The 22,370-nt window shown below is 44.3% G+C and overlaps 1 protein-coding gene across 1 annotated transcript in view; it reads left to right on the forward strand.

The window, feature by feature from the left end:
- The window catches only part of ZNF639 (zinc finger protein 639), a 48,655-nt gene extending 32,663 nt beyond the window's left edge, over positions 1 to 15,992 (forward strand). The window contains exon 4 of the mRNA XM_078668009.1: positions 12,131 to 15,992. Within this exon, the coding sequence (XP_078524135.1) occupies positions 12,131 to 13,257 (1,127 nt within the window). The 3' untranslated portion in view covers positions 13,258 to 15,992. The remainder of the gene's footprint in view (positions 1 to 12,130) is intronic.
- Positions 15,993 to 22,370: the final 6,378 nt, after the last annotated feature.

The raw sequence follows: 22,370 nt of genomic DNA on the forward strand, positions 1-22,370 counted from the left end.
GCGGCGCTCCTCCGGTGACGCGGCCGGCTCTTCTCCGGCGATACACTTCCCCACCGGGCATGCGCGGAAGCGCTCGCTCTTCTCCCGCCTCCTCTAGCGGCCGCTCACAGGAAGGTCGCTGCTCACCTCGGAGTCGCTGCTTTTCTGGGCCTGCCCGAACCTAGGCCCCTCCTGCCTCCAGTAGTGATCTCGCTGGGGACATGCGCGGAAGCGCTTTCTTACTTCAATCAACGCGGCTGGTGCCCCCGGGGTCCCACAGACAGTCACTTCCCTCACCGGCTTCACAGGAAGGTTGTGCGCAAGCAGCGCCTTCGCTCCTCAGGACATCTAAGGCTCCACAGTCCCACGACTTCCCCCGGGCACGACAAGGAACTCCAGCCACGTCACGGGGTTCACAGCTGTTCTTTCACACTGGTAGGTGCAGCGCTGGGCATGGGAAGTTAGGGAGATCTTCAGTAAGAGTGTCCTGTCAGCTTTCACTGGGGTGCAGACTTGAAAAGGTCTTCCTTCACACGCTGGTAGCTTTACTTTTCAGCAATTGATGTATGGGGAGGGATTGGTCAGAGGCTGAAGGGGGAACGTCTCTCTGAAGTGACTGTCGGCCTTCAAGACAAACTAGCTGCTCTCAGTGCGTCCACCTCCTCTCACCACTGCCTCACTCCTCCACTCTTGGGTCAGCACAAAATGGCCTCCTGACCCCTGCCCTTTTATAGACAATCCACCCAGGGTCTAGTAGGGTCCAGAACGTTCTGGAAAGCCTATTGTTATCCTATGGGGCAGTCTAGAATGTGGCAGTTGAAAACAGTTAGAGCCCTCCATTTTGTGAATTACTGCCATAGCCTGACAGAATAGGCCTCTGGGCCTGAGGGAAAAAAAACCATGAGGGGAAAAAGAACACCTATCCCCATGGCCAACACCTATAAAAAGTAGCAGACACAAAAATACTAAGGGGATGAGGAGCAAAAAGGGGACAAAATAAAGGATAATGAGGAGGGACTGCGCAAAAAATCCAGACAGGTCTAACAGCAACCCATTGGTATTTTCTGTCTATTGGAGGTAAGAAGAGATGGCGATAGGTCCTGTGGCCCTGTGCCTGCTCTTGTCTGAGGGGCATCTTTACCTCCATTGTGATGCTAAATTTGAGCAGCCGTAGTACTGAAACGCCCTCTTTACAGCCCCTCCTCCTCCCCAACCCACCCAAACCTGCTTTTATTTTTTGGATTGAATCTACTTCCCTATTTCACTCTCATCTGATCTAAATTGTGATTCTAAACTGACTTGACCCCTTTGGTAAACTTAGAGCTAGAGGGTAGCTTGTGTTCGCTTCTCTCCAATATCTAGCTGTTGACACAGACACCTTGCAATAGGCCGGTCTAATCGGAGCCCACTGTTAAGGTTCTCGCCTACTTTTTTTTACTTGAAACCATTTCAGCTTATAGTCTGACTGCAATTACTAAACGGTTATACAGTCGTTTACGATTTTGGTGAAACCCAGCAAAAACCAGACCCAGCAGAATCTGTTATAATCCTTTAATCTAACTATTTCATTGAACTGTTCAATATGAATGACGTTTACATGATCAACTAGCCCCCAACTGGGGTCAAAAACTTTTGGGTCAAAAACTTTTTCATTATTGTATTATGCAGCTTGTTCCAGTTTCTCTTATTTTGCTGCCGGTACATGTCTCCCCCCCCCCCCCCCCCCCCCCCCCCACCGACCACGTACTTTTTTTTTTGTAACTTGTTTTTATTGAAATTTTCATAAAAATCACACTAAGAAAGAAAATTACATCGTTATCGTTGTGTGACTCACTCGAAGCACCTTTTGGCAAATAATGTTGACAAGACCATCTGGCCACACATAGCATCCAGTGCTCAGTGATTCTGAACAACAATACAGGCTCATGTAACAAACATATTTTAGGCCTCCCGATCTGTGTGGTCGGTCAGCCAATCCAGCAAGCACCTCATCATCTGATACAGTTCAACCTGTAAGTTCTGGATGGGCAATAGATAGGAGCGGAGCGGCTGCCAAATACTTTTTGGGCGGAAGTAGGGACGCATACACATCACTGGTACAATACAACAAATCTCTGAGCCATGCCCCAGCTTGCGGCGCCACTGTTCCACCCCAGGACAGGAACACCTGCCTTTTAGCCAGCACTAACTAAATAGCGGTGAAGCGTCTTCTCCCCCTTGCCTAGCGGGAGTAAGTACCCCAGCAGGGCCAACAGTGAAGGTGTGCGGGAGTGTAACCTCAACCATTTGTTCAAAATGCCCAAACACCACTTCCCAGTAGGCCAGCACCGCAGGGCAGTTAATTCATTTGACATGAAGTCTGCATGCGCCATCGCACATCTCTGACAGCAGCCTGTCTTTGTAGGATCCATCTTTTCAAGCAACACCGGGTGACATAGATTCTGTGTAGGTATTTGAAGTGCAGGAGTTTGTTTATAATTATTGGACACTAAGCGTGTCTGTTCGTAACAGTAGGCCCACATCTTCTCTGTCTTAGGCTGTGCTAGATCCCTCTCCCATACCGCACATGCTCCACCACCCATCATTGGTCGGAGTACCTGCACCTGGCGATACAATCGAGAAACTAAATGAGCGCCATCGGGTGCCGTAGTAATCATTGTTCGTGGTGGAATAGGGGAGGGGTCTGTAGGTTCCTCTGTCTCAGGGCGCAGCGCAGGCACCAAAGCCACTCTCGTTCTATGTACAAGGAAGCGGTCCAACATGTTAAATGTCCTGGTCTGTTGTCCAGTCTGCCAGTGTAGGTAGCTGACCAACTCTGAACATGCCGCCCAGGTTGTGTATTTGACAGCGGGTGAGCGCTCTGTGTCAGTATTTTAGTCCTGGGTGCTAGCCAGGGATTATTGAGAATCGGTAAATGTGGGGAATGCAATCGCTCAGCCCCCAGATATCGGCGCAAGCGCTTCCACGCCCATGCTGTTGTTTGTAAGGTATGTATCCCAGTCGGCGTTCTCTTCAGCCCGTTTGGAAGGATAGTGGGTAAGGGCGGGCCTGTGTGTGCTCACAGGAACTGCAAGCGTGCGTCAGGATGGTACCAGAGGTAGTCATAATATGCCTGCGCAACTAAATAATACAGGTAGAAGTCGGGTACCGACTCCAAAAGGGTTGAGTAAGTTTTCCAACCCACCTGTCCCTCGCCCAGACTAGTCGAGTCAGCATCCCTCTTAAGGTTTTAAAACCAGGTATAGAAACCTGGGCAGCACGACCATTTTAATGATCGCAATGCACCATGCTATTGACAAGGGCAGCACGATCCATCGATCTATTTGTCCAGATAGTCGCTCAATGGCCGGCCCATAGTTGAGCCGCACTACCTCCGAGGCCCTGCGGTGGATAATTATTTCGAGATACCTGCGTGGCTCGTCGTACCGGCGCAGTGGGAACTCAAGTGTGAATGGTACAGTGGCGTCTGTCAGGGGAAATATTTCTGATTTTTTCCAATAAATGACTAGGCCAGAAAAGACGCCAAAACGCACCACATCTCCTAATGGGAGGAAGATTTGAAGCGGGCTCACGGAAAAACAAAAGGATGTCGTCTGCATATAATATGCGAAGCATTGGACCTTGGTGGAATCCTATGCCATGCTGTAAATGCCGCTCCTGTAGATGCCGCACTGTGGGTCAATCGCTATGATAGAGTAGGGCCATTTACTTTTTAATTGCCTGCTTTCTCCTCATGTTTTGGATTATTATTTTATTTCAGTTTAGAGTGGTCTTTGTCCTTGCATCACTGTCCCCCTGGCTACTCTGCCCCATAAACCTTTGCCTTGTTCTACTATAGACCCATCTTATGTTCACTAGAATGATTTTTGCATATCCTTCCCAGTCTGACTTCTGTTTATCCCCTTCAGCGGGTCTCTTCTGAGACAACGCACCTGACCTGTTGCGTGCTACACTTTTTTTTTGTCTTCCACAAAAAGGTCTAAAAGGGGCTTTAAAAAAAAAGTTTACACATTATTTATCATTTGTTGGCTTCGTCACTCTAATTTCCTTGCTTCAAGGTCGCAACGTGCAGTTTCACTTTCTCTAGTGAGTTTGAAACTTTAATGGCGCATGGACCAGTTACTGATTGCTTGGTTTATTAGTATCCTTCTGCCGCTCGCACTGAGGTACTTTTTATTTGTTTCTTCCCTGTTATTCCCTATTTTTATTGTGGTTGCAGGATTTCAGTTTTTTTTTTTTTTTTTTTAAAACAGATTTTATTGATTGCATAGTAAACACATATTACGCAATGCCTCTGTAATCCAGAGACAATCACCATCATCAATGTAACAATCATAAATGCAGTCATTTCTTATATTAAGTCTGAACATACAAACAGAGGGTGTATCCAGGAACCCCCCCCCCCCCCTTACCCGCAGAACCACCCCGCGCGCCGCTGCCTGCTCCACCACTATCATGTACAAACAGTAGAATTGGTGTCTAGTGCACCTGCGTGCCAGTATTATAGTCATTCCTGACAAGCTGTCAGAAGGGCTGGTTAGCACCGTCCTCAGGTGGCGGATCCAGCTCCAAGCCACGATAATCTGCCCACCGCTTCCAGATTTTGAAATGTTTCCGAGGGCAGCCCCATGCCACATATATGGGTTGTTCTAGCCCCATGCAAAAGTCCCTCCCATTTTTCCAGGCCACAAGCGACGGAGCCCGGGGCTCCTTCCGTGATCGTGCAATGTCTCTCTTTGCTAGCGTTAGACCCAGTAACAGTAGATGGCGCTTATATCTGTTGCCCCCAACTCCGGCCATGACATGCAGCAGGGCCAGCTTAGGATCCCTCTGAAGCACCCAGGCCAGAGCCTCACCCAGACATTGGAACACTCCCTTCCAGAATATCTGTAGCGCCCCGCAGTCCCAAACTGTATGCATCAACGTTCCCTCCTCCGATCCACACCTAAGACAATCAGGAGACGCCACCAAGCCCGCCCTCCACAAGCGCTGTCTGGTATAATATGTGCGTTGCAGGTAGCGGAATTGGACAAGCCGCAAGCGCGTGGATATCGCAGCACCCCTGGGGCCCTCCAGCGCCTCCACCCAATCTTCCTCATCCAATTCCCCCACATCCTGCTCCCATGTGGTCTTGAGGCGTTGTAGGTCTGTGGAGCAGTGTCGTACAAGGGTTTGGTATATGCGAGACAGTTTCTTGTCGGGCAGCTCCCCCATAAAAACTTTAGCCTCCAGCGGGCTGAACTCCGGGAGGCTCTCCAATCCCGCAATGTATGGCGTTAGGGCGTGCCGGAGTTGGAGATATTTATAGAATTGGGTACGTGGCATCCCGAATTCCTCCCGCATGTCATCAAAGGACTTAAGCACGCACCCGGACATAACATCCCCTAGGGTAGAGACGCCAATCGCATCCCAGCCCCGAAAGCCTGTTAACTTGTCCATCTGGGGCAGCCGACCATTGCGCCACAACGGGGTTTCCTGGGTGAGGACACCCCACCAGCCCATCCTACGTAAAGCCTGTCTCCATACCAGCAAGACCACCTGTGTGATGGAAGGCAGAGACTTCCTGAGAGGTGCTGAGTAGAACAGTGTGTGGACGGACGCAGTGCCCATCAGGGCCCTTTCTACCGCATATGCCGGGTTGCTCCTGTCCGCATACCACCAGTCATTTAACACTATAAGATGGGATGCCTGATAGTACGACAGGACATCGGAGGTAGCCAAGCCCCCAGTGTAGGTCGAGCGGAAGCAAGTCCGCAGGGCAACCCGTGCGACACCCCCCTCCCACAAGAACCCGCTCAGCGCCGAGTTGAGGCGCCGGAACCAGGCAAGTGAGACCAAAACTGGATGGTTTTGCAGTTGGTAAATCAGGCGTGGAAGCACCACCATTTTAAAAATGGTTGATCGGCCCTGTATGGAGAGCGGCATCCTAGACCACGTCTTCACGAGTGCGCTCCCAGACCGGTGCGATGTTACGCTCCCGGGCGACGGTCGCGTCCTCAGAGAGGAACACTGCCAGGTACTTCAGTCCGTCCGTGGCCAACTGGAGCCCCCGCGCCCAATCCCCCACTGGCTGCGGGCCTCCCAATATCCAGAGCGTAGATTTCCCGGGATTCATAAAGAGACCCGAGGTTTCGCCAAATATTTGTAAAATCCGTGAGAGACGGGGTCCCGATCGCCCCAGGTCCGTGAGGAAAAACAGCACATCATCGGCGTAGAGGGCTATTCTATCAGTGAGGTCCGCCGACCATCGGAAGCCCTCGAGCTGGGCGTCGATGCGCACCCAGGCCGCGAGGGGTTCCATTGCAAGCGCAAAAAGATATGGGGAGAGGGGGCAGCCCTGCCTTGTCCCACGCCCGATCTGGAAGGAACGGGATACCCCCCCCAACCTGCACCGCGGCCGTGAGGCCTGTGTAGAGGAGCTGCACATACGCCTGAAAGCGAGGGCCTAGGTTCAGGCGTCCCAGTAGGGCAAACAAGTATGTCCAGCTCAAGGAGTCGAACGCCCTGTCCATGTCCGCTAAAAACAGCGCCGCCTGTTCCCCCAATCGTCGCCACGCTGATATCGCGACCTGGGCACGTCTAATATTATGACTAGTAGCACGCTGTGGCATAAAGCCCACCTGGTCCGGATGAACCAGATCCGTGATGTATGGTTTACGTCTATTGACAAGGGCCTTAGCCAGTATCTTGGCCTCAGTATTCAGCATCGAGATCGGGCGGTAGGACGCGTGACTCTCCGGAGGTTGCCCTGGCTTCAAGAACACCACTACTTCTGCGTGCCGCCAATCCGGGGGCAGTGCACCACTCTCACGCGCTTCTTCTATAACCGGGCGGAGATGTGGACTCAGCTGCGTCGCAAAGCACTGAAAAAAATTCACTTGGGAACCCGTTGGGTCCCAGCGCCTTACCCGGGTTCAATTCGCCCAGCGCAGTGGCCAGCTCATCGTCCGTCAGAGGGCGGTCTAATACCTCACGAGCCTCATCTGAGATGGTCTTTGGCGGGAGGTCATCAATAAATCGTTGTACGATCTCTGCCTCTAGGCACTCCCGAGGCGCGTATAGCGCCTCATAGTACACAGCGAAGCTACCAGCAAGCGCAATAGGTTCAAGGATAGGCTCCCCATCCGGGCTCACTATCCGAGGCAGTGGCTGGGCATGCATGATGCCCTGACACAGGCGGTGGAGCATTTTGCAGGACTTGTCGCTCCATTGGTATATAAGACTTCGTGTCGCCAGCCAAGCCTGTCGGGCTTCATCGAGCAGCACTGCAGCATATTGTTGTTGTGCCAGTGCCAGCTGCCGCCTTGCCGGCCTGCCATCCTCCTCCCGACCCCTGCGCTCTAAAGCCTCCAGCTCCGCCTCGCGCCACACTAGGTCTCTGGGCTTCATCGCCTCCCAAAGCGTCGCCGGGGACTCCACCGAACCCACGTTGGCAGATAAAAAATGGTCAATTTCGCAGGTCATGTGGGCACGGTAGGTGTCCTGCAGCAACTGCCAGGGCGACGGGCGCCACCGAAACGGCTGCCGAGCGCAGCCAGTGCCAAGCACAACATAAATCGGCGAATTGTCAGACAGCGCCCGTGGCAGGATCTCCGCGGTCAACACTCTATGCACCATCACTCTTGGAACAAATATATAATCCAATCTAGAGAAGGAGTCCCACGCTGTGGAAAGGTAGGTGAAGTCCCTACGCGCCCCATGCTTGTAACTACAAGTGTCCACCCAATCGAGTCCCGTGACCAGGGCTCGCAACCTAGTGGCTGGTCCTTCCCTCCCCGCCGCCTCCTGAATGCTAGTAGCGCTGCACCATCTATCACACAAAACATCCATCACATCATTCCAGTCCCCTCCCACAATGGAAAGAGCAGTAGGCATCTCAACCCAAAGGGACAGCAGCTTCTCTACTAGAGGCCACTACAAAGGTGGCGGGGCGTACAAGGATTTCACAGTTTTTTTGCTAGTTTTTTTTATCCTCCAGCCCTTGCCAAACCTCTGTTCAAGTTTTGTTCCATGTTTTCTCCCACTCTGTTTATTTTTTCAGTTTTATATAGCTCAAGCTAAACTCAAGGACTTTTATGTGAGCACCAGGTACATTTCACGGGTTTACATTCATATTTGTTTTTTGGGACTTAATTAAGTCGTTTTCTAAGAATCACAGGATGTTGATCCGACGCAGAGACCAGAACGTGGTTCCCCAATTCCAAAGACTTCAGCTCTTGGCTGTAACGCCACATCTTCTCCTGTTTATGCATGATCTCAGTCCCCACCGCAGCGTGTCATTAGAGTCAACTGATCAAAGGCATCAGTGATGGGGGGGGGGGGGGGGGGGGGGGAGAATCTCTGGCATTAAATGGTTAATGCATTTTGTAAATGGCCTGCTGGTAAATATCACGGTTTCACAAACATGAAATGCACTGTTAATAATTGAAAGGTCAAAAACCTGAACCAATGCCTTGCAGATCGTGAGCTGTAAAGCTGTGACAAGACACCAGTCGCTTTACAGGCCATTCACACACCTTTCATACGTGACGCACACAAGGCCATTCACACAGCCAGCTGCGGGCCCAGCACATTACAACACTCGCATCAACAGACCGCGCCATTCAAAGGCCAATCACTTTCATATGCTCACATTACTGAGACAGCAATTGCACCGGCTGACAGTGTGTGGACTACCGTTTGGCTAGCAGTGTGTGTAGTGACCAGCAGCAAGTCACTACTTGCACACTGCCATCCAAGCACCAGCTCACGCACACTGTCAGCCAAACGCCATCTCACGCACACCGCATAAATTTTTTTTTTACTAAAAAAGAAAACCCAAACCAATTTGCACTAGATACAAAACTATAATTACAAACAAAAGCGCTCTAACTAAATGCATCACATTGTCAACCGTGACATCTGAACCAAAAATATCAAATGAAGCAGACCAGTCAGTTTTATTTTTTACGCTCACGTTGGCTCCCATTAACTCCGTTGCATGTGGTACAATTTAAAATGTGGGCACGAGCAGCCCACATTTAGAAGGACACTCTGGGAAGTATGTGCGATTCTCCTTCCGCACACCTCTTCGGTTACAGACTCGACATCTCCTATTGGGAAAGTCTTTTTTTTTGGGCATCGAAGGAATGTATTCAGGAAAGTGGCGATCTTTCAATCTAGCTGTATCCTCCAACTCTAGGAGCACTTGCCTGTTCCATTAAAACAAGGCTGCCTACCAGACTGCTCAAACTGAACAAATGTCATATTTGACTATGCAGAACAATCCTTGAATACAACAAAAGCATTGAAGGTTGCTAACTGGAATATATGGATAGACAACTTCTTGTACTAAATGTAAGCCTTGCGAATAGCAGTGTAAGGTTCCAACCGATCTACTCTAGCTGCACCACCCATGTGTTATTTATACTCTAAAATGCAAACAGGGGTCTCAAGTACAGACAAGCCAATATTTGTCAAACATATTGTACCTAGTGCGATTGCCAGACGTGCCACTAATAATTGGTGTTGATTGTGACTACATCCTTGATGTCTGCATCATTGACCGGGATACCAGGACAAAATTATCGCAGACGTGAACAGTGATCACAAAAAACTGGAATCTAAAAGATGCCTGGAGGCTCCTGCACCTGACAACCCAAGATTGCGCGCACTACTTCCCAGTTCACAACGGACATGTCGGACTAGATAGGTTGCTGTGACCCACCTCAATTCAGACCTAAATCACACACTCTGAATACCTGGGTAGAACTATTTCTGATCATAACCCCATATTAACGATCTTGTGTTGCAACCTTCAATACAATTCTACACCAACTTGGTGCTTGTAATTTTCTTTGAGAAAAGATGGAGCATTCAGAGAGGATCTAGACACTTAACGCAAAATAATTTTCTCTCAAAACAAAGGCACAGCTTCTAGTGCGCTAGGAAAATGGGGAGCTTTCAATATAGTTATAGGTCACTGTATCAGAGCAGTGGTGGGAGTTAGAAGAACTATGGAACCTGAATTAAACACTTTGGCTTCCATAATTCACAACTTAGAACAAGACTTGATGCAAATGTCCACAAACATCAACCGACTATTGGAGGACAAAGAAAGATATGCCACATTATTGTAGATTATAAGATGCCTTAAGCACATTGAATACCGAACACGCACTCGTACAGAGGTGGATGTAACTCGTTGCCTTCTAGCATTGTTCATTATCCTGAACAAAGGAGCACACCTGTCATGCAGATCAGAAAATAACGTGAAGGATTATTAAATATTCAAAACAATATAATCACTCCATTTGAGAGTATCACTCAAATTATATGAATATTGGATAACCACAACAGATAAAGACATCCACACCTCTCAAAATGGCTACATTTATATGAATCACACAGGTAGACAGTGAAAAATGAAATCTCCTTCTATGCTGCTGATTTCCTGCTCCACGCCAAAAACCGTGGCACAGACCTACCACAAATAACCAATATTCTTAACAAACTCAGTTTGTATACTTGGCTCAAATCTATTTGGAAAAACATGTAGCTTCCAACTTGCACCACCCAATACTGATCACTCACCGAAGCATGTTGAATAAGGGTATAGCATGGAAACCAAGTCCATATCTGTTATATAAATGTATCCTTCAGAACATGATTTGATACTTGGGAATTTGGGAACAGCACTTCAGTCCACTAAGGGTTGTGTAGAAGTCTGGAACACAGTCTCTACCTCGGTCATGGGTACAATCTTACCTCCCAAAATAGTTATCCACCCCCACCACAGTCACTCCCGCCTCCTACATTACTTCGCTAGTATACCATAGCGGGTCCCTATTATCTTGATCGATCAGGGGAGAAGCAGATGGTGGGTAGCGCTTTCCCAGTTTAAACTTCCAGTAGGAGGGTAGCATCAGTGCTTCAAATTTCAAACAGTATTGGTCTGTCAACCCAATTGCAATGGATAATGCAGTGAGTCATGGGAAATCAGAACTGTGTAGTAGGATTACCACGGGTGACTTGTTCATTGAAAGACTTCTTGCAGTAATGATTGGCAAAACCAGACCTGTACAACAGTTATCTCAATTGGCAATGGATTCAGCACCCTAGGTACCGGGTGTACCATGTACGAGGGACTTTTAGAGGGTGCTGAATCCGTTGCCAATTGGGATAACAGTTGTACAGTTTTGGGAAAGTACACTGGTACTGGGGGTCTGGTTAGCAGGAACCCAGTACACTTAAGTCAAAGTTGCATTAAATACAGTCTAAAAGTGTGTATTGGGGGGGAGGGGTTACTGTAACAAAAACCCAGTTTCCTACACCGTTGTTGATAGCCAAGTGTTGCTCCAGCAGATGCAGCATGGTGGCTCCAGCCTACTACCTCGCCTGCCTTTTGAAATATGCTGTTAATATTCTCGTAAACCTGATTGACTAATTAATTGGCAAAGAGTAAACTATCTCAGTATACATAGGATACCCCTCTACACAGTCAGCATTTTCCTGGCTTAATCTGACTATCTTGTGTACTCGTAGTTGATTCTAAACTATATACTACAAGATCTACCATTGCCAGTATTTTACATGCATCATTGCAGTTAATTCTAAGTTCTCAAGTTGATGTCTCTTTACATTACTCTTCTTGCCATCCCAATGAACTCTTTATTTGTATGTGTGCTGTGTGTGTGTGTGTGTGTGTTTGTATATGTATGTATGGGATTTTTATTGCATCAGCATGTTTAATACATTTTGTTAAATGGTAGCTATGTCCTCGCGTATGAGACTTTAAAGTAGCAATTGATTTATTATCTTCTGGCACTTAATAGCATATGTTAAATTAAAGTGCAATAAAAGTTTTGATAACTGGATATCTGATACCTGTTTCATTTCATATCTTGACTTGCGCTAGTAGCGCTTTTCACACTTTCAAGTGGTTTTACAAGTGAATGTATAATACCTAAATATATTATGGAAAACTAAAGATATATATATATATATATATATATATATATATATATATATATATATATATATATATATATATATATACACACACATTTAATGTACCTTCCTGAGGATCAGTGTCCTACAGCAAAATAAATTTGTTTCTGGGAGGTACAAAGGATCAATCCTTATTTGTTCTTTAAACCTTTTTCTTTTTTAGATGAACCATGCAGTAATGGACCCGGTGAAGAGCTGTGCGACTCTGTTACTTTCGACAATCCACTTAGTCCAGAGATGATGCCAGCTGAAGTTACGATTGGAGAAGATGAAGACGTTGCATCTCCCATTCAAGAAGATGATGACGAAGACTTGGTAGAAGATGATGATGACCAAACCTCTCCAAATAGCAGCTGTGACAATATTGTTGAGAAAAGTCAGACCTCCAACATTACTCTACCACAAAAATGGCCTCTGTTGAGGGCCAACAACTTTGGCATGTTCAAATGTGAACAGTGTGAGTTTAACAGCAAGTACTTTTCTGACTTAAAGCAGCACATGATCCTGAAGCACAAGTGTGAAGAGTCCAATGTTTGCAAAGTGTGCAAACAAAGCTTTTCCACTGATGATTTACTCCTTGAACACACAAAAGTACATGAGGAAGATCCTTACAGCTGCAAATATTGTGACTTCAAGACTTCAGTCTTTGAGAATCTGAGTCAACATGTGGCAGACGTTCATTTCAATGACTTTCTTTACTGGTGTGAGCAGTGTGATCTACAATTCTGCACAAGCAGTGAATTGTATCTACATTTCCAGGAGCACAGCTGCGACGAACAGTACTTGTGTCAGTTTTGTGAGCATGAAACCAATGACCCAGAAGACTTGCACAGCCACGTGGTTAACGAGCATGCTTGTAAATTAATAGAGCTAAGCGATACCTACAATAATTCAGAGAATGGACAGTTTAGCCTCTTGAATAAGATCACCTTTGATAAATCCAATAACTTTTTTGTCTGCCAAGTGTGTGGCTTTAGAAGCAGACTTCATGCTAATGTTAACAGACATGTTGCCATTGAGCATACACGTTTTTTTCCCCATGTTTGCGATGATTGTGGTAAAGGTTTCTCGGGCATGCTGGAGTACACCAAGCATTTGAATCTTCATCTGTCTGAAGGGGTCTTTTTATGCCAGTACTGCGAGTACTCTACTGGACAGATCGAGGATCTGAAAACTCATTTAGATTTCAGGCATGCCGCAAATTTACCTTACAAATGTAACGAATGCTTATTGAGATTTAACTCGGACGATGAATTGAAAAGCCACCTTCAGACTCATGAGAAGCCCTGAAAGAGTTTTAAGTATATACTGGTGTGTGTATGTATGTATGTGTGTGTGTGTATATGTATGTATATATGTATGTATGTATGTGTGTGTATATATATATATATATATATATGTGTATGTATATATGTATGTATGTATGTGTATATATATATATATATGTGTATGTATATATATATATATATATATATATATATATATATATATATATATATATATACACTTTTCCTCCTCAAAGTGGCATGTGTTGGCATTAAGCTTCCAACTAAAAACAAAACTTTTCTTGTCATGCTGTACTGTCTGAAATCACATGGCAAGCCACAATATCCAGAACTTATGACTCCTCTTGCATTTTGTGCCTATATTGTTTAAGAATAAATTCTTAGTAACGTGCCTGCTTTAATAATGCATCTAAAAATGGCTAACTTTGGTACTTGTCGTAGAAAAGTGTTGTCTGTCAATAGGGGTTATGCTAGGCAAGATTTTATTTTTAAAGACTGATGATTTGTAAAATCAGTAGTAATTCAAGGTTTCTGCTCAGACCATTTTGCTTGAGTATATTGAATGTGTAGCTAATAATACTGTATTGAAGAAAAGCTCAGATGAGGAAGTTGAAGAATTATGAAAGCTTTGTGCGTGGTGCATCCACTAAGCTGCCATGTGTACTATTTAGTCCATTTCAGTATCATCAAGAAAAAGATTTTTCAGTGCTTAATTGCTAGCCATGTTTGGTTTACCTTATCAATTAATAGATGTCTGTCCTCATTTCTACGTAGTTGCCATAATGAAAGTGCATCTAATGTGGACAAGCAAACTTCTAAAACTGATGAAAATTAGAGGTTGTTTTTTCGTTCAGCAAGACTGCATGGGTTGGTAAAATGAGTAGTGCGAGTAAAACATTTGCATTTAGTGATTGGATAGGCTCCTATTAAACAACTATGATGAAAATAGACAGTAAACAAGCTACACACTCCTGTGAACAAAATCATTAGCACTCCTATCCTGGGCAGAATTATCTTTTAATCTGGGTCTTTCTAGAAGGTAAAAGATTTTAAAAAGGCTGACAGTTGAATGTAAATGCCCTATATTAGCAACATATTCCTAGAGTGTTCAAGTCTTTGGGCAATGGGGAATTCTTATTAGAATATGAATATTTGTGGATGAAAAGTATATCGGAATTCTTTAACAATATAAAGGTAAGCAACAAGACACAGTACATCATCCCCTAAACTTTGCATTATTGGTAGCCTCCAAAAATGATTAGACCATCTGTGTCACAAATGTCACTTTTCTTGCTACTGAAAATTAGAAATATTACTAGGTTGGCGTGCACTTTTGATCAGTGTTTCAGGTTTCATTTAGTCATGGACAATGTAGACCAAAATCCTGATTTCAACATTTTTTTTGTTGTAGTGGCAGGTGTTTTTTGCTTCTGTAATGGGGAAAATCTTCAGCTTGACAAGAGGTAACATTAAAGGGCATTGTGTGTGGTTTGGGCAGTGCTCCATGGAAGGCTTGTGCCTTTTTTTAATCCCCAAAGTGCCATCAAGATCAAATTTCCTTCAGAGGAATTTCACATGTAAGATACATCTGGCCAATGGCAGCATTACATTGGTTTCCGTGTTAAACAGATGAGATCAAATAAGACTATTATGCTTACTGTTCAACTCTTTATCGAGCATGTTGTTCTCCATGTTTTTGACAATTTAAAGCATGATGAACCAACATCTTTCAGGACTGGCAGTTGTCACTTCTTACAGTCTGCTGCTTCAGTTTCTGCTATGCTAATTTTATTCTGATTTTGGAAACTAGATTGTAAAATGACCTTGCCACTCTTCATTGTGTAACTCCAAAATTTGAGACTATTTTTTTCTCAATGTTTTTTTTTTTTTTTAAGAGCTTAAACATTTCTTGTGTAAATGTATTTGCCAGGTATAGGCACTGTGCTCTTCTCCTGTTTGTGTCTTAAGTCAGGGACAACTTAATTTCATATCTAATTTTTATTTTTTGTACCAACGTCTTGCTGATATGTCACGTTTCTGTTGTAGTTTAGAACTTTATGAAAGGAGACACTTGGGTACACAAGAGGCATCAGCTTCCACGTTGTTTCTCTCCATTTAACCTACTCCCGATTCTGCATTCACTGCAAGTTTTCTCACAGCCTGACAATAGGTGAACACTGTAGGTAGTAGTGGTTTTAAATACACACACAGATTTCAAATGGAAAAACACATTCTTCTCAAAAATGTTCAAACAACTGATTTCCAAAGTCTTAAATAGAAAAGGGAAGAATCAATCAGTTGTACTGTGTTTGCAGGACCTATGAACACACGTTATTTTAATTGTCATTCTTTTTCATATATCAAGCCATCCTTGCTTAGCCCCATTTTCAAGACTAGTGTCTTGCCCCCCCCACCCCACCCAATATTTTATTATCATTTAACGGCACATTCACATTACAACCAAATTAAATGCTAAGTGTCCAGAAGGCGTTCTTTATGTACAGATCAATAGCAGTGACTGAAGATAGTATATTGCTTTACCAAATGTAAAACTGACATTTTACTTTGTGTATGGACACTATATAACAAATATACTTATCTTGCATTGTAAAAATGTTGCGATGTACATTCTCAAAGTGTAAAGCTGACTTTAGATGTGCTTTCAATTTATATTGTGAAATGTGTTATTTAATTGATGTACTGCATATGCTCTATTAAAGTCCCAGGCTTTGGATTTTATCTGCAAATTAACTTCTTTGTTGCTGTAGTTTAAAATAGCTGTTTTATATGTATGACATTTTTGGAATAGAAATAGCTTTGTGTTGTACAGAAGTGAAATATTCTTCAGTACAGATAAATTATGTAGTTTATCTACAGTGTATTCAAATGTAAAAACAATTCTTATGAAAAGCAAGTCGAACGTATTTAATATTAAATTCATGGTTTCTGTGCTCCTAAAACAACATTGTGCATACGCTATTATTTGTTATTGTTGCTAGATTGTACTAAGTGCACAAAAAAATGGCTAACCACTCCTAGTCCTGACCGTAATCTGTCCCATGCGTCAGTCATTGTCTATCGTATTTGCAGACATCAGGAGGGAGGAGAAGTAGATTCAAAGAAAAAGTTATTGGTTCTCAATGCCATTGGTAAGCTAATGTGTATTAGGTAGGATATATAATTGTAAAGTCCAGACTTCAAGCAATTCTGATGAAGGCAATCCCATTTTGCTAGTACTTGGGCCATTAAAGCTAGCTCGCAGTGAAATTCCATTCATTGGCACTAGTGTAACAAAATCTGAGGTTTTGAGGAGGAAGCCTGTTATTCTAACAGAACAAATGTAAGAATGAAGATTGGGTAGAAAAAGGAAACCTTTGGTTTACAGCATGTAGTGGAGATCATGCGCTCAATGCTCTTGTGCCGTCTAGTGTTGGGTTTGAAGTACTGCTACGTTATTTTGTTAGCCTTTCTAGGTCAGTTTCCCATTGGCTTAGTCCATCGTTTCTCTCCTGTTCTTTCTCACCATTTGTCCGTGGCATGCATTGCTCATGCCTTTTCCTGTGTTTATCCCTCTCCGAGAGCAGGGGTTAAGTACACTATCCCTCATTTTATGACCAATTTAGGAACTTTTTTCTTGGTTTACGAGTTCTCCTCCAGAGCATTGTTGTCTTCATTCGTTCAGAGTTCCGTTTCTTTCTTCTTATACCTGTCCCGCTTTTTATTTTCTCTGAGCACTGTATCAATTCCCCTTTATTTTCTTGGTTTACAAGCCCTCCTCAGGAGCGCTGCTGTTACTGCATTTGTTGCTAAGAGGCAGGGAAATTTGCCAGCAGAGTATCCAGTTTATTAAACAATGAGGGCTCTGCAATCTTGACAAAGTGAAAGCCCTGCTTCCAGGCTGTGTGGTTTAATGGTGGGCTCTCAGCCCCTCATGGGTATCAGAGGCACTCTAGTGGGAGGTGGAGCAGCAGGACACCCCATGTTCAAATCCTTGGAGGTGCTCTGACCTCACAGAGGGCGCTGTCTCTGTGCCCATGGTTTGTGTGTTTAGCGACACTGACCCGCCCCCATCTACCAAGCCGCATTAAATGTCCGTCCTTCGTTCCACATGTCCGTGCTTAGCTTCACAGCACTAAATGGGTCTGCACTGCCTGTTTGTTAACAATATGGCATGGTTATAGATCTCCTTGCTTAAAACAAAAGCCCTGCGAGCAAATGTAAGGCTCATCTTGTTCTGCAAATCACAATATTTTCCAGTCTTTCCACACATCAATTAATTAAAAAATAAATAACTTGCTGTGAAAATAAATCTTTGTCGGTTAACTTTTGTTTCCCTCAATGTTTTATAATCCAGCTTGTCGTCTTAAAAAATAGAGAACACACTATACTCGGCCACTTAAAATTGCCAAAAGAGTAGCTAAATACGTTCAAGTCACAGTGACCTCTTCTGCCTGTCCCACTCTTTCCTACCAAAGCACAGTGCATTCTGGGAATGCAGATTTCAGTTCTAATTATATGTATGGGGTAAAAATAAAACCGCGTGTAAAATACATGATGCTGGCATCCTAAGTATAGAGGTTAGCATTTCCACCTCAATTTTATATATCATGGCACTTCTAAGCTGTTGAATGAACAACTTGAATCAACCTCAATAATACATTGCTCATACTATACATGATTGCATCAGACCTCATTTAACAAGATGCTTTCTTCCTATGAGCCATTTGTAGAGCTGAGAGTTATCAGATGGTCTACTTTCTCTTTAAAAGACTGGAATCTGTAGAGTGTGAAACTGATAGACTATCAATTAAAACCACAATCATATGTTTTTACTTTCCATTGAAAGAAAGGTTGCGCTGCCAAAGTACACGTCTAGTGCCTACTTACTACTCTGAAGATGGCTGTGTCACTTTCATCCATGGAATGCTTAAAAAAACAAATACATGCTGATAAACCAAAACAAGAGCGGAGTTGTTTCTAAAATGCATTTCAATTGTAAAATGTGTGTGCTCTGGTTAAGGGAGGTTTAGTTCGGACAACACTAGCAACCATCAACTAGTAGCACCTACTGGGCTGGCCACCTCACTTCATGTCAATAGGGACACAGTTTCCTGCCTCGTTCTTTTGTGTGATAACCTATTACATTCTTGGTGTTATGATCTGGATTTGCACCACTGAACCTAATAAAACTAACACAGCTGACAGTTATTTGCTGGTGAACCCCAGTACTATAAAACAGCTCTGTAATGACATGGAGTGAGGTAGTCACCCTAGCACTCGCACATTACTTCACTACTCAATCCCCTCACAGAGTAGTTGTTTCATACTACCAACAGCACTCTGCTCTCACAAACTAGCAGTCGAACACAGTACAGCACGACCTATTCACAGCCAAGTTTATTTTGGTGTGCGTAGGAAAAAAGGGGAAGTTTTCCACAACAGCTAAGGTGAGGCCAAAAAAAGTATAACCAAAAGCTTTTCAAAAGGTACTGTTTAGGTAAAATCTAATAAACTGTGTACGGATATTTGTAGACTTTAAGAGGTGAGGGTGATCAGGGATACGAAGGGATGGTATAACAAAAATGCGTACATCTTTCTTCACCTTTCCATTCTACACCCCTCCCCTGGATTCTGAGTTATGCCTGTTTGTGTTGTGTGTGTGTGTGTGTGTGTGTGTGTGTGTGTGTGTGTGTGTGTGTGTTTTGTTTCCGTCTGTTTTCCGTCCGTTTTCCGTCCCTCCTTGGCTGGCGTTCGAAGCATGTCGGGTGTGGTTTTGTCAGTTGTACATCTGTGTGGTTGGGAAAAGCAGTTTCAAAACTTTTCTGTCCTACCAATGGGAAGGGTGCTTGGGTTTCCCTTCGCTGTGGTTAGTTTTTCTCCCACCTCCCTTCTCCCCATGGCTCCCTCCTCTCTCCCATGGGCGTTTTTATTCCTGCTTTTTGTTTACACTTCCAGCTAAAAAAAAATTCATAGTTTAATATAATTTAATAGTGGTCCCAAAATAAATACTCAGTTATGGCATGCAAAATTATTTTAATTATTGTAAAGTATTTGCTAGCCTTTGTTCGCAGCTTGCAGGCTAATTGGGTGATTTCCCTGCCACAACGTCCCTTTCGCCTTCTCTGTAATTAAGTACTCCTGTTGCAGAGACCGATTGGCTATGCTAATGCGTGTGTCAGCTTCCTGTGTGTAAAGAAGAACTAATGATCAGGCTTCCTGATTCCCCCATGCACCAGGATAGACTCCTCCTTGCACCAGGATAGACTCCTCCTTGATTTTTTTCCCACCTCCAAACTATCAAGTTCACATCCAAGTTTGTGTTACCTGAAAAAACTGTCCCATTTGGAATTCACTTCGTCAAACGCTATCATTTTAGCAGAATCGGGATATGATTGGCGCTCCAACTGGAGAATATATATATATATATATATATATATATATATATATATATATGGCGCTCCCTGTCCCATATATATATATTTTTTTTTTTTTACACTGGAGTGAAATCCAATGCTCAGGAAAATGAGATGGACCTCTTCAGATATGGGTGATGAAAGCATGCCTTTTTCTCCAGTATTGGATCTTTCATAGATTCCCACGCTTGAATCATTTCCCGTCGTCCATAATAAACCAGTATGTATCACAATCTTAGGCCATCATGACAGATTGAAAAAGTCAGTTAAATACCATATCTATGTCCTTTTTAAAAAAATAACCAGTCAGGTGTCTGCACCCTCAAATATACTCCCAACAGCGGCTAAGTCCCTCAGATGTTTTACTGCACGCTGTGTGAAGGGATTCTCCGAGCTCTGCTAATTTTTTCCAGCTATTCTTTTTGGATCATCCAAGATAGTTCATGTCTCTGACCCTAATATGTCCAAGTAGCCGAAAACAAGGTAAAGGTCTACAACATATGCCTAAACTTTTACTCAAAAACTCTCACTTTTAGAGAGAGGAGGCTATTGTGGCTACAGGAACTTTAATCTATCATTTCTGATAAGGACAGTGAGGATTTTTTCACCTCACAGGAGAGGTCCGTGGGAGAGGTCGCGCCAAGGGTCTCCTCGTGGCGTGCATAAACGACTTACCAAGTCTCTTCATAAGGCCCTTCTCACAGAGAGCAAATTGCAAAAAACTTTCTCGGAGACAGACCCTACAACTCCCTCTTCAGCCCTAAATTGGCGAAATTCTCATAACCTGCCAATGAAGCATCATTAATGCAGTCAAAATGGTTAACCGCAATCACGAGGACGACGTCGACTACTACAACCATGTTGACTGTTTTGCTTCTACAGCTGCCTCATCTGTGATGACCTTATTTACAAGGGGCCTCACCAACGCAAATGGCCTTACTTACAATTGCATTGTCTACAGTGGCCACAGCTATTTAGTCTCCGCCAGTCGTCTATAATGGCCTAAATGACAACAGTCTATGATGGTCATATACAACAGCCTCCTCTAAGACGGCATTGTCTACCATAACCAAGCCTTCAACAGCCTAGTCTACAAGTGCGTTTACGAAGGCCTCGATGATGACACATTGTCGACTTCATTCTAGTTGCCTACGTCCTCCTTGTTAACTATCTTGATGACCATACAAATGATGACTAAAGCACCAGAGTCGTCAACAAGAACCAAAGACGGACAATCAAGCATAACTTAACTTCAGGAATGAAATGGATTAATATGAGCATGTTTACAACAGTCAGCAATATGTGGAGCAATTTCACCACTTCGCTCTGCCTCCAACCTAAGAGCATGGGTCATGTCGATGTAGCACTAGTACTAGACCTATGGGGCATGTTACAGGATTACTACACTTTCTTGGATCTGCAAGGTAAAAATCGTGTCTGATATGTCGGCCTCCTGCAATGCTCCTGCCACTCCAAGAAAGTCCCAAGTGTCATGCTGCCCGGAAACGACTCGTTCTCCTCAGGTGATGACAGAGAAGGTCCACATCACAGTTGGATTCCCCACCAGAAGATTTCTGGTGGTTTTCACACCCTTAGGGATCAGGTGGGTAAACTCTTTAAACTTCCAATAGCAAACAAGCAATCCGTTGGTTTTCTTTATGATTTTAAATAGAAGCCTTGAGACCTATTCCAGTTGTTCTATCTGGGAGGAATTAGTCATGGACAACCAGTCACTCGTGGCTAATGCTATTGTACGGGCTGCCAATTCACTGCCAATATGAGGCGGGAAGGACCGCCATATGTGGTCAGACATCGCCACATACATAGAATGTCTGCCGGAAGACAGAAAGCAAAACCAAAGGGGATGATGGACTGAGTGTTGAACATTGCAAGCACTCACCCCCAGTCAACTGATCTGGGTTTAATCCATCATCATTCTTTAGCTCACTCCGCCACCCCAGTTCAGGCATGACCATATGCAAATCAGTCTGACCCTGTGCCTCATGGGAGCAGTCCAGCCTGAACTGCAAATCTAGTCTTCCCTGGAATCCAGTGGCAAAGTGAGCAAGGGACCCACGTCTGGGCATACCCTGCCAACTTAGGGTGAACAAAGCATCTATGTTAGCATGTGCCTACAAATTGATGTGACTGCCTTGTCATAGTACCTTTTTTAAAACATTTTCAGCCATACTGCTTATGCACGATGGCTAAAAATCATTGTCAACACCAATATGGCTCTTAAATGAGACCTATTGGCTTTGTCAATGCTTGTTAAGGTGCCTATGTTACATTTTATATACAGTTACATGTAGCTTTAAGACCTCATTTTAGCGACAGCTTATTTTGTTATTTTTAGCTACCTGACTGACTTCCGCTACCAACCCAACTCACTCACTGTCCCTGGCATTCATACTCACAATGACCGTTCCCATGCTTTCTTAAGCACTTTTCAGATTTAAGCAGGGCTACCTTGCAAAGCCCATGATCAAAATAGCACAAAACATATCCTTACAACATCGTTTTTTTGTTTCTGGACTTTGTTTCTACAGTCACTTCAGCTTGCAGAATTGCAAAAGGATGTTGCTTGGCTAACAACGGCAACAAAGAAAATGGCACTCAAGCAGCAACTTCTTCTGTTGCAAATCTCTGCTTACTGGGTGGTCTGAGGAAGACCTGCGGGCCACAAGACAAGGTGTGATGGGCC

The sequence above is a fragment of the Lissotriton helveticus genome, chromosome 11, assembly GCF_964261635.1.
Source record: "Lissotriton helveticus chromosome 11, aLisHel1.1, whole genome shotgun sequence".
Classification (NCBI taxonomy): Eukaryota; Metazoa; Chordata; class Amphibia; order Caudata; family Salamandridae; genus Lissotriton; species Lissotriton helveticus.